Below are 17,205 nucleotides of genomic sequence, written 5' to 3'. Positions count from 1 at the left end.
CCCAATATGGGCACTGGTACAAACTGAAAAGCAACTAGAACACCAGTAAAGGACTGTGCCCAAAGACGAAGGTGAGGAAAAAAATTCTAGGGAGCCTATCTCACCACACCACTGGCTCAGTGCGGACAGAAGGGGTCACACACTACTTACTAGCTGGCAATAAAGGGTTTAGATGGATGATCAGGTGCTGAAAGATTAGCAAGAAATGATGTACAGAGGAAATACATGGATAAGTGGTACAGAAAGGATAAAAATTTATTTTATATACTAATTTTTACCAGAAAAACACCCCTGAAAAGACCCTACAAACAGCAGGATAACTTTGTCCTTAACTATTCTAATTTTTCTGCCAAAGATCCAATTCAAACAGCTATAGCGACAGAGATGGAATCTATACTATGGATTTCTCATCACTTCCAGCTTTCCACTTAAAACCTCATTTAATCTCACCTAACTCCGTAAAAGTCCTAGCTCCAAAACCAACTTTGGGATATTTGGGATAAGGGCCTCATCAAATGAACTGGACATAGAGAACAGGATCTAGATGCCTTTCCCTCACTCACCAGAAAGAAGGGGAGGAAGGCTCACACTAAAACAGAAAACATTTGTTGAACTAGGCATGATGATTACATTTGTAATCTCAGCACAACAGGGGGCTGACGAGCTCAAGGACAGTACATACCTATCAAGATCTTGTCTCAAAAACAAAAACAACCAACAAAAAAGCCCAAAGAAAAAAAGAACTATTTATTTCAAGTTCTTCAGCTCCATCCGTTCTCCCAGTGCTGCATCAAAAGGCAGGATAGGAGTTGTGCAGTGGAGTGACAACACCTGAGAAAGTCTCTGAGTTACCAAGACACTTTAAATTCTATTACTTTATAATAGAAATTATCAGAAATTAAATACTGCTGCAAATTTCCCCCTATTAAACAATCGATGTAAGAAGCACTGGTCAAGTGCTCTTAAAGCAACTTACGATGAGGAGTCATTTTCCTTAGGATAATCTTCAGTCAGCTCTGATCCAGATAACATTCTCTTTCTTTTTTCAGTGCTATGAAGAACAGATAAAAAACAACAAGACTTTTAAAAAGTTATAATTGATATCATCAAAAAATTATAAACAGGCCGGGTGGTGCTGGCACACGCCTTTAATCCCAGCACTGAGGAGTCAGAGGCAGGCGGATTGCTGTGAGTTTGAGGCCAGCCTGGTCTACAAAGTGAGTCCAGGACAGTCAAGGCTACACAGAAAAACCCTGTCTCAAAAACAAACAAACAAACAAACAAACATAAACCAGGGCTGGGAAGAAAACTTAAGATTAGTAAAGTGCTTGATATGTAAACACAAGACCTACGTGGAAAGCTGGAAGTGATGGTTTGCACTTACAATCCCAGTGCTGGAAAGGTTCCTGGGGTTTTCTAATAAGCACCAAGCCAGTGAGAAACCCTGCCTCAAAAACAGGGGGTAGAACAGCATCTGAGGAATGACTCCCTTGGTTGTCTCATAACTTTTGCAAAGAAATGCACAAATGTGCACATGTATATATAAAAGCAAATCCACCCACCTCCAGAGAAAAATTAAAACATACTCAAAGATAAAAAAGCAACAGCTTGATGCTTCAGACTCGGCCTCGCATACTGTTTGTCTGCATGCTTAATGCATGTCACTGACACAAACTGAAGATAAACACTTGTGATTATACATGAAAAATGTGTGCTAGACTTGCTGCTTTTTCTCCTTGAATTCCTCAAAGTCCCAAAAGACATCTAGAAACAGGTTCTGAGGGACTGATAAGTCTTTCCTACCGGTTTTCCAATAATCCTGATCTAAGAGGTGTTGATGTCAGTGTCAAGGAAGGAACAGTCCGGGTGACAGCCATTCCACTTCCAGCTATAGTCTTAATGGATCCTCGACCAGGAGTGCCAAGAACTTTTCGAAATGGAGTATCATCTTTAGTTTCTAAACTTCCTCTTTTTGAAGAGGCCTGTAAGAATAAAATATGACAGTTAAATCTTTGACTCAAGTTAAAATGTATTTTGTTTAAGACAGGATTTCATAAACTTGCTACAGTTAGCAGAGGATGGCCTGTCTCTAACTGGGCATCTAGCTACTACTTCCTAAGTGCTAGGATGACGAATATGCACCACTCTATCTGCTGTATGTGGTTCAAGTGACCAAACCTAAAGCCTCATGCATGCTAGACAAGTCTTCTACCAACTGAGCGACATCATCAGCACAATTATAGATTTTTAAACCAGTAATTCTTTTGCAGAGTTTAAAAAAAAAAAAATACAGCCGGGCATGGTGGCGCATGCCTTTAATCCCAGCACTCGGGAGGCAGAGGCAGGCGGATCGCTGTGAGTTCGAGGCCAGCCTGGACTACAAAGTGAGTCCAGGACAGCCAAGGCTACACAGAGAAACCCTGTCTCGAAAAACCAAAAAAAAAAAAAAAACAACAACAACAACAACAAACCACCAAGGATTTATTTCTAGTCTATTCCCTTTGGTACAAGATTCACTGTATCTCTGTGTGTGATGCTCAGCACCGACAAATATGTGTATAAATGCTCTCCAGAAGATTCTATGATATAATCAAGTATGTTTGTTTATGATTTTGAGAAAGAATATTGCTCTATAGTCTAAGCTAGCCTAGAACTCACCATTATCTTGTCTTGGCCTCAAGTACCGGGTTTATAGACATTCACAGTAACATCTAACTCTACCACAGTATTCTTTTAAACGTAAAACTCCTGGGCCTGATGAAATGATTCAGGGGCTAAAAGCACTTGCCATGTTAGCCTAGTGTTTCTCGCAGAACAATGCACAGTGCACACCAGCAAGCCCTTTTTGTATGTGCTATCTCAGAACTTCTAAGAAGTTGGTGCTGCCTCCATTTTACAGATAGGTACTGATGCTCAGGAAACGTAAGGAGCTTCACCAATGACCCATGACTGGAAGTAGCAGTACTACATGCTGGGTTTTATAACCAGAAATCCTTGGTTCTGAAAACTACACTGTGGTCTATTCTGATGACTGTGGGACATCAAACAATAGTTAAGTAAAACTATGTTAACTGTTTAGCAAAACTATGTCACATGGTAAAATTGAATTGTCAGACAGGTATCAGTGGGTGCATGCCTTCAGTCACAGCACTTGGGAGGCAGAGGCAGACAGTTCTCTTGAGTTTGAAGCCAGCTTGGTCTACAGAGCTAGTTCTAGGATAGCCAGGGCTACACAGAGAAACCCTGTCTCAAAAAACAAAACAAAACAGCCAAAAACCTAAAATTGTGATAAAACTTAGAAACTTTTTATAAAAACATAGATTCAGGTCCATACTATGTAACCACTTAGTACATCTGTGCTAATGGATTCTTTAAAAAGCTAGGAAGATTTAAATGAACATACCTGATTGTCTGAATAAGAAAGCTGTCTGTTAGCTTCCTTCTGAGAGGCCCTGCTGCCCAGAATAGCTCCAAAACTACCAGACCCTTGAGATGGTTTCATAGCTGGTGGACAAAAATGAATAAATCACCACTTAACATAATAAAAATATTCATCATTGTTACTGTTATATAATAATACAGAACTTAACATTTATGGATAAAAGCTTTAGTAAAATAAAAGAATAACACAAAAAAATGAGACCATTTAACAATGTAAGAACTTACAAGACCAAAAAAAAAAAGGCTAGAAATTTTCATAGATTTTCTAATTAATACTATGGAATGAATACTTACACTAATGTCAAAAAACATATCAGAAACTTTTATACCTTTTTTTTTTTTAAATTACATTTTGTGGGCTGGAGAGATGGCTCAGTGGCTAAGAGCACCGCCTGCTCTTCCAGAGGTCCTGAGTTCAATTCCCAGCAGCCGCATGGTGGCTCACAACCATCTATAATGTAATCTGATGCCCTCTTCTGGCCTGCAGGTGTACATGCAGACATAACAGTATACACATAATAATAAATAAATAAATCTTTTTTAAAAAATTACATTTTGTTTATTTTTTTATTATTTGTGTGTTTGTGTAGGCACATGTCATCAAGCTTAAACAATTTCTAAAACTCTTATGATGGGAAGAAAGAACTGACTCCCAAAATTGTCTTTACATGTGTGTGCACACTGTGGCATGGCTAGTGGATTCATATACCTTCCTACAAAATAAATAAACCAAAAAATGTTTTTAGTTAAAAAAAAAAAATTACCAAGCAGAACAGTTTCTACTCCAAAGAAAACCATACTCATTTAGAAAGTTTAAGGTACTCTACAAATATGGAAAAGTATATTTATTTTACTTTCCTCATGCAACTATCAAATTCATAATAAGAATTTTAAGTTAAGAGGCAGGTGGCTCAGTGGGTAAGAGCATTGGCTTCTTGTAGAGGACCAGGGTTGATTCCCAGCACACACATGATGGTTCACAACCATCAGTATCCTGTTCTGAGGATCCAATGCCTTCTCTGACCTACATAGGCACCAAGCACACATGTATTGTACATATATACATGTGGGTAAAGCACACATAGAATAAAATGAATAAATCTAAAAAGGAAATCAAGTTTAATTTGAGCATTTTTTTCATGCTTAAGGTTCATCTACTTCCTGAACTCATTTTTTTCTAATTCTCTCCTGAGTTCTCTTTCTCTTATTAACGTATATAATGGCTTTTTGTTTCATAATATTAACATTATGCCATATAGGAGAACAAGTTTAAGCAGAGCCTCCACAATTGACCAAGACAGTATTTCAAAATGCTAATGATATTAACATCTTATTATGTGTGGCTGAGCGTAGAGAGTGCTTGCCTACTATCTATGAGGCTCTGGGTTCAACGCCCAGATCCTCAAAAAGAAATTACTGTGACATTACTCTAACTAATGTTTTGTAATTTTTTTTTGGCCATGGATATCATCTAAACATTATATAGAGTTTAAGCTAGCAATCATTTTTTCTATCCAGAGGTTGCTAGAATTCACTTTTCTCCTTAAGTCACAATTCTATCACTTTATTTTTACCCTCAAATCTATGATTCAAACTCTACTTAAATGAAAGAAAAGTATCCAGTGTTACTTCTTAAAAACTTAACAGGGAGCTGGAGAGATGGCTCAGTGGTTAGGAGCACTGTCTGTTCTTCCAGAGGCCTTGAGTTCTAGTCCCAGCAGCAAACCATGAATAATTTGATCTGATGCCCTCTTCTGGCATGCAGGTGTTCATGCAGATAGAGCACTCATATACATAAAAATCAATCAAAAATTTTTAAAAACGTATTTATCTTGTACATAGATGCTACCAATGTCAATTCTTTTCTGCTCCAGTAATTATTTTCTAACACTCTTTCTTCTATTTTTATTTTATGTATTATTATTGTAGAGAGGGTTGAAGGCAGTATCCCTGTACAGCCCAGGATGGCCAGCACTTACTATCTTATCTGTAGCTTAGACTGGCCTTGAACTTACAACGCTCCTGTTCCCACCTTCTCAATGAAGGGATGACAGTTGTGTCACCATGCCCAGTTGTATTTTTCAAGGTATTTTTACATTCGTTATCTAATACTAGTCCTTGTGATGTACTTAGTTGTGCATCAAGGCCACTAAACCTAAAAGTGTAAAATGATTTGGCCAAAATCAAAGAGCATGTAGCACTAAGCTCACAGCTAATTAAAAAAAGCAGCAATGACCTACTCAGTCTCTTACATGCATTTATCAGCTTTCATTCCTTTAAAAGCCTGGTGTGGTGGTACATGCCTATAACTCAAGCTATGTGAGAGGCTCAGGTAAGACAGTTTAAAGCCAGCCTAGGCACCTTAGCCTGACCCTATCTCAAAATAAGAAAACAATAGAGCAAGGTATGTAGCTTAATGATAAAGTATTTGCATAGCACGAGAAAGATGCTTGGTCACCTGTGAGTATAAAATGCTTTCCTCTCAATGCATTTAAAGACAGGGTTTGCTACACTCATCTTTTTTTTTTTTAACATATTACTTTTTTGAGAGGCGTTATTCTGTTTTCTTTTTCCTTCTTCTTTTTTTGGGGGGTGGGTCTCAAGATAGGGTTTCTCTTGTAGCCCTGGCTGTCCTATACTCACTTTGTAGACCAGGCTAGCCTTGAACTCACAGAGATCTGCCTGCTTCTGCCTCCTGAGTGCTGGGATTAAAGGCATGCCCCACCTTGCCCAGCCTTGTGGTTTCTATTTAGTAATTAGTCATATATTCATGCCACCAATCTTGAACTATATTAATTAAGTATTAACAATACTGAGTACAAGTAGGGTATGATGGCAAACACCAGTCTATTCATGTTACATTTAACTTAAAAAAACAGATAAAAGTAACCAGGGAATAGAGATATTTACTTCTTCCTTTTCAATTTGAACACCTATTTATTTCTTCATTGCCCTGTTGTTCTGGCAACATTTCAAGTGCTGTATTCAACAGAACTGGCATTGGCATTGATTTTAGAGAAAAATGTGGTTTATTATATAGTTCAATTTTCATTCTGCACTATTCTTATATTCCAGGAATAAATTTAGCATAATTCTTGCATTGTGCCACTTAATTCAGCCCAATAGCACTTAGCTGAGCATTTTTCCATCAGTATTCATCAGGAATACTGGTATGTAGCATCATAATTGTTTGTCTCATATAGCTTAGACTGGCCTGAGCTCATAATAGTCTCATATAGCTTATGTTGCTGAGGATGACCCTCAACGTAGGGTCCTTTTGCCTCTATTCAAGGGTCGGGATTACATGCATGCCCACCATAGCTGGTTTCTGTGTACTGAGCTGTTAGCGATCAACTCCAGAGCCTTGTGCATGCTAGGCAAACACTCTACCAACGGAGCCCCATTCCTAGCCCATAATCACCATATTCCTTTACAACTGTTAATTTCAAGCTCATAAGATGATTGGTGCTTACCTGCATGAAGTCTGTTTTGATGGACTGCATCTAGAAACAATCTCATTTCCTCTGCATCCTTACTTGGTACTTTGTCAATAGACAAGAAGCTGTTATCTTGTAAAGTCAACATTAGGCGACTTTGTTTTGTTCCACTAGGTCGTAGTACCACATTTTTAATGTTATGACTTAGCTAAAAAAAGACAATGATAAATTATCTTTCTACCCAAAATATATAACAAATTATAATTAAGTTGTATAAAAACTGCTCATCTACATACATTTCAATTTACCTTTCTCTCTTCCTCCAAAATAGGAGTTTCTCTTTCTTGATAAATTTAACTCAAATATATATCCTTTGTTTTTAAAAAAAAGTATTGTTTAATTATACAGATGCTTGCGTGTCTGAGTGTGGGTATGTATTGGTCATCTATGGAAGCCAAAAGGCATTGTATTTCCTGAAGCTGGAGTTCAATGTAGTCATGAGCTGCTCCACATGAGTGCTGTGAATTGAACTGGGGTCCTTGCTGATAACTGCTGGACCGTTTTTTCTAGCCTGAAATTAATCTTTACACACACACACACACAAAGATAGGGTCCCACTATATAGTTTAGTTGGCCTGGAACTCACTATGTACATCAGGCTGGTCTCTAAGCTAACAGTGCTCTTAATGACCAAGCCTCTGCCTCCTGAGTGCCAGAACTAAATAAATATGTGTGCCATCATGCCCAGTTCACATACAGCTTTTCAAACAACTTTTATTACATTTTATTCCTTTGTGAGTTTTTGGGGTGAGGGGTGCCACACTATGCCGATGGAGGTCAGAGGACAATCTGGTAACTGGTTTTCCCTCCACCATGTGGTTTGTACTTTTATCCTCTCAGTCATCTCTCTGATCTTTGTTTTGATATTCCACTATATAACTTAGGCCAGCCTGAACCCACTACATAGTGAAGCCCAATCTGGGCCCTGCTCTTCCTGTCTCAAGCTCTGTCTCCAGAGTGCTGAAATTATAAGTATATATCACTGCCATACTAGGATAGAATATATATGATATACAAAAGCATTTACTTTCACAGTTCAAAAGTATAAACAAATGGAAAGTTTATTTTAATCAAACTTAAGCATAAAAATTTAAATATAGTTCTTTCAAAACTAATTAATAGGAGTTGGAGAGATGGCTCAGAAGTTAAGAGCATTGACTGTTCTTCCAGAGGTCCCAGCAACCACATGGTGACTCACAACCATCTATAATGAGATCTGATGTCCTCTTCCGGCACGCAGGTGTACATGCAGATAAAGCATTCATATACATAAAATAAATAAAATCTTTTTTGAAACTAATAAAATATAAATTTTAATATATTTTATTTTTATGTGTATGTCATAAGTAATAAAGAACCTTCCATTTTTTACAGTTAGAAGAAGATAGCTAAAAAGAACACTTGAACAATCATCTATTAAAGAGCATGACATATGACAGGATTATTGGGACATAGATATTGATTTTTAGAAGACACTAAAAAAATCCCATTAAACAAATCTAGCAATTACTTCAAAGAAAAAAAAAATAAAAAAATAAAAAATAAAAAATAAATAACTAAAATAAAAGGATCAACTAAGATCACTCTAATTTTTTTAATGTATGTGATATTAGTAATTGAGTCCAAGGTTCTGAGTACTCTAGACAAGCTACCACTGAGCTTATATTTAACCCCAGGTTTTCCTGTTTTCCTAGACAGGTTCTCATGGCCATATCACAGGCCTGGCCAGCCTTGCAATGAAACTACTACTAGCTCAACCTTAAGTGCTGGGATCATAGGAATGTCCATAGGAGTGTGCACCAAATCTAGCCTAATAGGGCTTCGTTTATTGCTGTTTCTCTTGTTTTCTTTTTGGGAGGTGGTCTGTACTTTACAGTTCATGCTATTTTTTTGAGACAGGATTTCATATAATCCAAGCTGGTCTCAAACTTGTTATATGGCCCAAGATAACAATGAAATGCTGATCTTCCTGCCTGCGCCTCTCAAGTGTTAGTATTATAGATAGACATCACTATTCATGCCTGCTCAGGTTCAGGTATCTTTTGAAGTATTTGGTACCTAAACCTTTCTAAGTGCTTTCCCACCAACTTTCTTTGCAACAACGGTGACTCCTTTCCTACTCTTTATTAAACCCAACAATACTGCTGAGTAATTTATTAAACAGGCACATAAAAATACTAGTGTCCTGGAAGTAAGAAGCCTTGCAGGGGCATTTTACTACAACTATGATACAGTGTGCTATTTACTAAAGATTTCACTAAGGAACCACTCCAAGTCACAATCTGTAATACCTGAAATATCCTTGGAATTCCTCCAGTGTTGTAGTGAACTATTAGGCTGACTTTATTGTCTTTTTCCACAATTTCAAAGGATCCTTCTTTCCATTTTGTAATCCCAGTCTGCATACTTCGAATTCTGATAGGACCATATATCTTCAGAGGAGACATATTTTCTTTAAAAATAAATTGCTTTTAACCAATTAAAAAGCAAAAATATATGTTCACCTGACAGATTCTAAAGAAGAAAAATACAAGTTACAAGTGATTATAAATAGAGTTTTAAAGAAAATACTTAATGAACCATCTTCTACCTTCCTCCATTTCAACAAATCTCTATGATGCATCCTCATCCTCAGTTAAAGCACACAGACAATACAGTACATGCTCACTTCTTTGTATCTATTAGCAACTAAAAACCACACAGTATCCAGTATCATTCATAAATTGGCTGATATAGCAATTAGAAATAAGAAAGATTCCATTCTCAATTTAGTTGACATTAGCATTGAAGTATTGATTCTTCTCTTTCTATATAATAGTCTAAATTTCAATTTTAAGTTAAAAAATCAAGTCAACTGATTCTGTTCCTTAGAATATGGAGTTTCACTCCTATATCACTTCGTCAGAAGCAAGTATATCCACAGGTACATCAGACACCAAATGAATTTTAAAATTTAGGAATAAACAAATTAATTCAACATTCAGAATTACATTAGGGAAAAAATCATTTAATCTTTAAAGAAAAAAAAAATCTTACTCCTTCCTTAAGAAGCACCCAATACTCAGCATTACCATTTCTAAAAAGCAACTTAGCTTTAGACAAATACTCAAGTTTGAGAATGAGTTATTTTCTTATGTGAATGTGTGTATGATGCGAGTACATGTACAGCAGTTGTCTGAGACAAGGTCCCTTTTGTTCACTGCTGCATCCCCCAAGCTAGCTAACCCATAGGCTTCCAATGACTGTCTCTGCTTCCTCCCTCCTGTCTTAGTATGCTGGGCTTACAGTCAGGTAAGTACTCTGTCCAGGTTTTGAGTGGGTTCTGGGGATTCAAACTCAGGTCATTAGGCCTGGTCACTGAGTATTTTACCTGCTGAATCATCTCCCTAACCCCTCAACTGAACTAATACTTATAAATGACTTATAATAACCAATAAGAGGATATCTAATACCCCTCAACTAGCTTTGCCAAAAGTCAGCAAATAAAATTATAGTAATAGATGTTTTCAAATAGTACTGCATATATAAATGTGCAAAAATCTAAAATTGCTAAGCCAAATTTTTTTATATATTTTCAATTTCTAAAACAGTATCTCTAAAATGGACTCTTGCTTATATGTTATAAAATAAAAATGAACACTATTACTGCCTAAATGGCTCTACTGGAAAACATAGCAAAAATGGTATTAAAGAGAGATTAGGTCTAGAATTGGGAGCCAATTCTGTCACTAACTTGCAACTTCTTTCTCTGACATTAGTGCTGTCAACATAAGTGCAACAGCAAACAATACAATGTTGAGTGGATTGAAATAACACATGTATTGAGCTGATAGTACTATTAACATTTATGGAGTTAACGTCTATGTGCTGAATTATTCCTTCTCTATAATATCTCTTTTCCAAAGTCAATAAATCAGATATTAACACAAATTACAAATCAACTGTCTATACAGTCTAAGTAGGTAAGATAAATAACTTAGATAAAACATGTTCAAATGCAAATGCTATCAAATCTAGCCAACTATTAGCACATGAACCTAGATTTGCCAGATCACCTTCTTTTCCTCTTTCACAAAAATGAACTTTATATAAAATAACTCATATTTTAAGCAATAAATTCTAATTTTCTTTCTTTTCTTTCTTTCTTTCTTTCTTTTCTTTTTTTTTTTTTTCCGAGACAGGGTTTCTCTGTGTAGTCTTGGCTATCCTAGACTCGCTTTGTAGACGAGGCTGGAACTCACAGCGATCCGCCTGCCTCTGCCTCCCGAGTGCTGGGATTAAAGGTGTGCACCACCATGCCCGGCCTCTAATTTACTTTCAAAAGCTACAAATAAAGCAAAACTCACCTGAAGGCAGGAGACAACTAGTCTGGGGTCTTCTAGTTCAAAGCCTAAAGTTACTACAGAGAAAATAACTAGGAATTAAAAAAGAAATTTAAAACATTTTGAGAGTTAATATTTCTATGCATCTTAAGTTCTTCATTTGTATTTATTCACACCTTCAAAATTTTCTGAGGGCCAACTGTGGCCAGATTTAAATATAAGCAATTTATTAAATATATAAATTAAAAGTAATAAAGTTTTTTTACTACTTATAGACCTGCCAGTTCATGTGACATTTTGCTCAGACTAATAACTTTACAGAAACCTGAAGAGCAACTTGCACTTGTAATACATTTTAGCAACTGTTTGTGGCTCTATTGTTTGTACAAGTCCTTGAGATTTTTTTCCATTTTGTTTATCAGACTTAAAAAGGATCTGTTGTTCCTCTCCTACGCCAGCTTCCCAAGCTAGAATCACTAGTTTTGACCTTCTTGTATATTTTAGTTTTGGACTAGAAATGGGAGGTCAGAAATCTGTGAATTCTAATTCCACATACCTTTTTAAGGTAACTTTCAAAGTAAACTACAAATCAAAAAGAATCACTTTCCATCTTAGTATTATTCAATAGCCTCATAATAAAGTACAAGCTTATTAACACGATATCAAAGCCCCATGGTCCAGGCCTCGATTATCTATTTGCAATAAATGTCCCCTCAATCTAGTCATCTTAAGTAAAAATTTTTCCCCAAAGCCATGTAATCTCATGACACTGAATCTTTACACACTGTGGTCATGTTGTTTATTCCTTTGTTTCTACCTATTGGAAGACAGGGGATATATTCTTTAATCTCATTAAGTATCATTGTTCAAACATAATGAACAAGCCAGGCATGGTGGCATACACCTTTAGTCCCAGCACTTGGGAGGCAGAGGAATAAAGATTTCTGTGAACTTAAGGCAAGTCTAACCTATACAGCAAGTAGCAGATCAAAGATACATAGTAGCTGGGCGTGGTGGCCCACGCCTTTAATCCCAGCACTAGGGAGGCAGAGGCAGGTGGATCACTGAGTTCGAGGCCAGCCTGGTCTACAAAGGGAGTCCAGGACAGCCAAGGCTACACAGAGAGACCCTGTCTCAAAAAAAAAAAAAAAAAAAGATACATAGTAAATCCATCCCATAAAAGGTTGTAGGTCTTATTTTTTTTTTCATCTTTCCTTATACTTTTCCTAGGGAAAAAAATTTTTTTTAATTTAGGTTTTTTAAGACAGGGTTTCTCTGTGTATCCTTGGCTGGTCCTCAAACTCACAGTGATCCTCCAGCCTCTGCTGCCAGAGTGCTGGGATTAAAGGCAAGCACCACTACGCCAAGAGGCTGAAAAAAGTTTTATGTCTCACCAAATTCTTTTATTTTTCTTTATATCTCATTATTGGTTAGGGTACCAAAAGGAAATATAAAGCACAATTAATTACTTGGTGTTTACCCTATTAAATATTATTATTAAATAACTTGTAGATAAAATTTCAAGTTTACTAAAGCACATAAGAAAAATTTTAGATCTTACTTTTATCTAATTCTAAGTGCAAATTTTGGTTATGAGTATGAAATTTTACTTCTTAACTTCGTATGTTGAACATTTTCTTACAACTTTGCATTCTTCTAATTAAAAACAAAAACAAAAACAAAGAGTCAGCATGGTGGCAGATGCCTTTAATCCCCACACTCAAGACACAGGCAGGGGGATCTCTGTGAGTTCAAGGAGATCTTGGTCTACAAAGTGAGTCCAGGACAGCCAGGGTTACACAGAGAAACCTTGTTTTGGAAAAAACAAAACACCACCACCACCAAACCCCAAACAAAACAAAACCTTGAAAGGTACAGAACATAAAATTGGAGAATAAGTACAATAAAACTTTAATATGCTCAGTATCTTCTTTTGTTCTAAGCAAAGGAACAATACCCACTTCTGAACACTCACCACCTTATCAGGGCTTGCCCTACTTGCTTAAGAGAGAAAGTTTCTTTTTTCATTCTGAGGTACATACAGAAACAATTAAAAACTTTTTTTGAGACAGGGACTTACACTGTAGCAGTTTGGTCTAGAACTCACTGTATAATACCCTGGCTTCAAACTCATAGCAATTCTCCTGTCTCAGGCCCCCAAGTGCTGGGATTAGGAGAGTGAGCCACTACCCAGCAATAGTTAAACTTCCTGTGAACAGGAGACAAAGATTCCTTGAACTCTAGCACTAATTCTTATCAATGTAATATTAGTAAAGCAAAAGAAAATTTAAACTTTTTTAAAATTAAAAGTATGTTACAAGATTCTTTTTTCTAAACTATTTCACAACTGATTACTATCTAAATTTGAGCATCCCATGCAAGCTCATACTTCAAGCTATGTGGGCATTTTGTGTTCATATACTTACATGCATACATATTGGGCGTTCTATGATAAAGCATGCTAACGTAAAAGTATAATTACACAGTAAACAAAAAACTATCAATGCTTGTGCCTGGTATGGTGGCACATGCCTTTAATTCCAGGCAGAGGCAGGAGGATCTTTGTGAGTTCTAGGCCAGCCTGGTCTAAAAAGTGAGTCAAGGATAGCCAGGACTACAGGAGAAACCCTCTCAAAAAACAAAACAAACATACAAAAAAATCAATTCTTGCCTATTTACATAATACTGGAAGCAAAGAACCAGAACAAAAAGAATACTTACTTTTCAGTGACCTTTATTGAAAAATTCCACATAATAGTAATTCACCTTTATTCTGCTTCTTGTGCCAAAAGCAACATCCTTTTCTTGAGAAACTATTCATATTCTTCAGCTCTATCAGAGGCCACTTCAGGAGTCATCAACTCAGCTAAAGAAAACATAAGTGTGCTTTAAAAAGTTTCAACCTATGATAGAAAACGAATCATATATGTAAAAGAGACTCATTTAATGACTACTCTTACTGAAAATATTTAAAGTGCAACACATTACCCCTCACAAAATAGGGATGTGCCCATAGCACAGAATGAGGAACTGTAGGAAGAGGCTGCAAGTCCACCACCCTGTGTCTTGCTTTTATTTATTGCTGCTAGATTTTGAAACTAAGTCAGTGAAAAAGTACATCCTTTGTTGACTTTAGAAACATTGTTACATCATAACTGTCTTAAAGGCTGCTTCTAAGGTATGTTCATCCGTTGTTTTTAACGGTATCTTCCACAAACTTGAATACAACAATATCCATTTTTACTTCATCTTCATTTAGAAAAAAGTCTGATTTACTCCAGTTAGAAGACACTATGGCAGGAGACACAATGTGAAAATAACAAAATGCATGATCAGCTATTGTTCCTTGATTTCCCTATGTGTTTTGAAACTGTTTCTCTGTATAGACTCCACTGTCCTGGACTTGCTTTATAGACTAGGCTGGCCTTGAACTGGAAGAGCTCTGCTTGTGTCTGACTCCAGAGTGCTGGGACTAAAGGCCTGCACCACCACACCTGGCCTGATGTCCCTATGTTTATCCTTTCTAACATCATTCAGGCAAGAGGTCTTACTATCAGCTTTGAGCTCATTCTCACCTATGCAACACCCAATCTTTTCAAAAGCACTTCCCTAATTCAGAAACTTATCTCTTTGGGACAAAGGTATGGCTCAATTGGTACGGTACTTGCATGAAACCCTGGATTTGATGCTCAGCACAGAATTAACCGGCTTGCCTCTCTCATCTCAGTACTTGGGAGGTAGAGGCTAGATGATCTTCAGACACACAGTGAGTTTCAAAGCCAGCCTGATCTACATGAAAGCCTGCCTCAAAATAAATGTTAATCAATTAAAATATTCATTTATTGCTGGGCATGGTGGGCCATGCCTTTAATCCCAGCACTCAGAGGCAGAGGCAGGCGGATCGCTGTGAGTTCGAGGCCAACCTGGTCTACAAAGCGAGTTCAGGACAGCTAATGCTACACAGAGACCCTGTCTCGAAGAAAAAGACAACACAAAAAGCCACTTTCTTTGCCATCATCCCACCCAATAAGTATAATGCATTTACTAAGTATAGTGCTAAGTACCAAACACTCTCATTTAATATTAATAACTTAGAGGATAGGATTTATCATTGTATCTTACGAATAAAGGAAACAGGCTTTCAGATTTTAAGATATTAATACAGGGGCTAGAGTGATGGCTCAGTAGTCAAGATTACTTGTTGCTCTTTTAAAAGTCCTGGTTTTGACTCCCAGCATCCACACGGTGGCTTACAACCATCCCTAACTCCAGTTCTAGGGTATCAGACATTCTCATCTCACCTCCACAGGCACCTGGCACAGATGTGGTATACTCACATATGTGCAGGAAAAACACACATGTAAAAATAAACAAATCTTAAAAAGAAAAGAAAGAGCAGGGCAGTGGTGGTGCATGCCTTTAATTCCCACACTTAGAAGGCAGAAACAGGTGGGTCTCAGGGTTTCAAGCCAGACTGGTCTACATAGTGAGTTTCAGGACAGTCAAGGCTGCAGAGAAACTCTTGTCTCCCTCTCTCTGGTTTTATTTTTTGAAACAGGGTCTCACATAGCGTAAGCTTGCTTTGAACTATGTAGGTGGAAGCTGACTTTGAATTACTGTTCCTCCTACTTCCACTCTTCCAAGTGTGGGGATTACAGGCATAATCCCTCTACACCTGGCTGGAGCCCAATTCCCCCCACCCTCCAACCCAGACAAGGTTTCTCTGTGTAGCCTTGGCTGTTCTGGACTCGCTTTGTAGAACAAGCTGGCCTTGAACTCAGTGATTTGCCTGCCTTGGCCTCTTGAGTGCTGGGATTAAAGACGTGCACACCATGTCCAGCGGTGGAACCTAAACTTTATTTTTAATTTATTACTTATAGAGTACTCTGCCCCCATGTGTCCCTCTACGCCAGAGGTGGGCACCAGATCTCATCATAGATGGTTGTAAGCTGGGAATTGAACTCAGGACCCTTGTTTTTTCTGTTTTGTTTTGAGATAGGTTTCTCTGGGCAGCCTTGAACTCACAGTGATCCACCTGCCTCTGCCTCCCAAATGCTGGGATTAAAGGCTGGGATTTAAAGGCCTGCAAATTTAGGACCTTTGGAAAAACAGACAGTGCTCTTAACTTCTGAGCCATCTCTCCAGCCCCCAGAACCCAAATTTTTAACCACTACCACAGTTCATCATCATCAATGAATTGTGAGTCACTTCCCAGTCACCATTCTCAAAGGATTTTTTTTTCCCCATCAATGAATCCATTTCTAGAATAGTCTTTCTAAAGAACCATTCCTTTTATTTCTTAAGAACTAAAGTCCACATTAGTTGTTTTTATAGCCTTCTCCCCCAGTCAGGGAGGCACATGATACATAGACACAAGAACTTAGGTACGATTCTGGTATATTCCAACAAAATAAACAATAAGTGCTAAGTACATGTTACTAATACTGCTAATTCCACTGCATTGTAAACATTTGGTGTTGTGGGGGAGGAGGGGTTAGGGTTCCAGACAGGATTTCTCTGTGTTAAGAGCCCTGGCTGTCCTGGAATCACTTTGTAGACCAGGCTGGCCTTGAACTCATGGAGATCCAACTGCCTCTACCTCCTGAGTGCTAGGATTACAGGCATGCACCACTACGCCTGGCTCATTATAAACATTTTTACTTGCTCACTACAAACTAGAAAATAAAACCAACTGTTTGTGTTTGACATCTGTACACTTTAATTTTTTTTGATTTTCAGTATGAACTCTTTAAGTCCTGAAACAAGTTATTAAGCTTTAATATTGACTTCCTTATCTTCCAAGAACCATTTTATCTATTTGTAGAAACTCCATCTTTATTAGTCTCAATTTAACCTGTTGCTAAAATATATAAACCACTCACTCTACTGATTTCCAAAGACTTTCTTTCACAACATCATCATAAGACAGAGGCTATAAGAATAGT

At 37.4% G+C, this 17,205-nt stretch overlaps 1 protein-coding gene across 9 annotated transcripts in view; it reads right to left on the bottom strand.

Annotated features, from left to right (window-relative positions):
* The window catches only part of USP37 (ubiquitin specific peptidase 37), an 89,031-nt gene that overhangs the window by 48,284 nt on the left and 23,542 nt on the right, over positions 1-17,205 (bottom strand). For 6 of the 9 annotated variants that reach the window (XM_084778471.1, XM_084778469.1, XM_084778472.1 and 3 more), the window contains exons 2-8: positions 13,982-14,126; positions 11,285-11,352; positions 9,230-9,452; positions 6,915-7,086; positions 3,404-3,504; positions 1,804-1,982; positions 977-1,051 (exon numbers count right to left, since the gene is read on the bottom strand). In XM_084778471.1, the coding sequence (XP_084634597.1) occupies positions 977-1,051; positions 1,804-1,982; positions 3,404-3,504; positions 6,915-7,086; positions 9,230-9,385 (683 nt within the window). In that variant the 5' untranslated portion in view covers positions 9,386-9,452; positions 11,285-11,352; positions 13,982-14,126. The remainder of the gene's footprint in view (positions 1-976; positions 1,052-1,803; positions 1,983-3,403; positions 3,505-6,914; positions 7,087-9,229; positions 9,453-11,284; positions 11,353-13,981; positions 14,127-17,205) is intronic. The other 3 variants (XM_084778473.1, XM_084778468.1, XM_084778474.1) reach the window with 3 other exon arrangements.

The sequence above is a fragment of the Acomys minous genome (genome assembly GCF_964271855.1).
Source record: "Acomys minous genome assembly, chromosome: 4".
Classification (NCBI taxonomy): Eukaryota; Metazoa; Chordata; class Mammalia; order Rodentia; family Muridae; genus Acomys; species Acomys minous.
The sequence above is the reverse complement of the archived record's forward strand: the minus strand, read 5'-3'. Positions and strand labels throughout refer to the sequence as shown.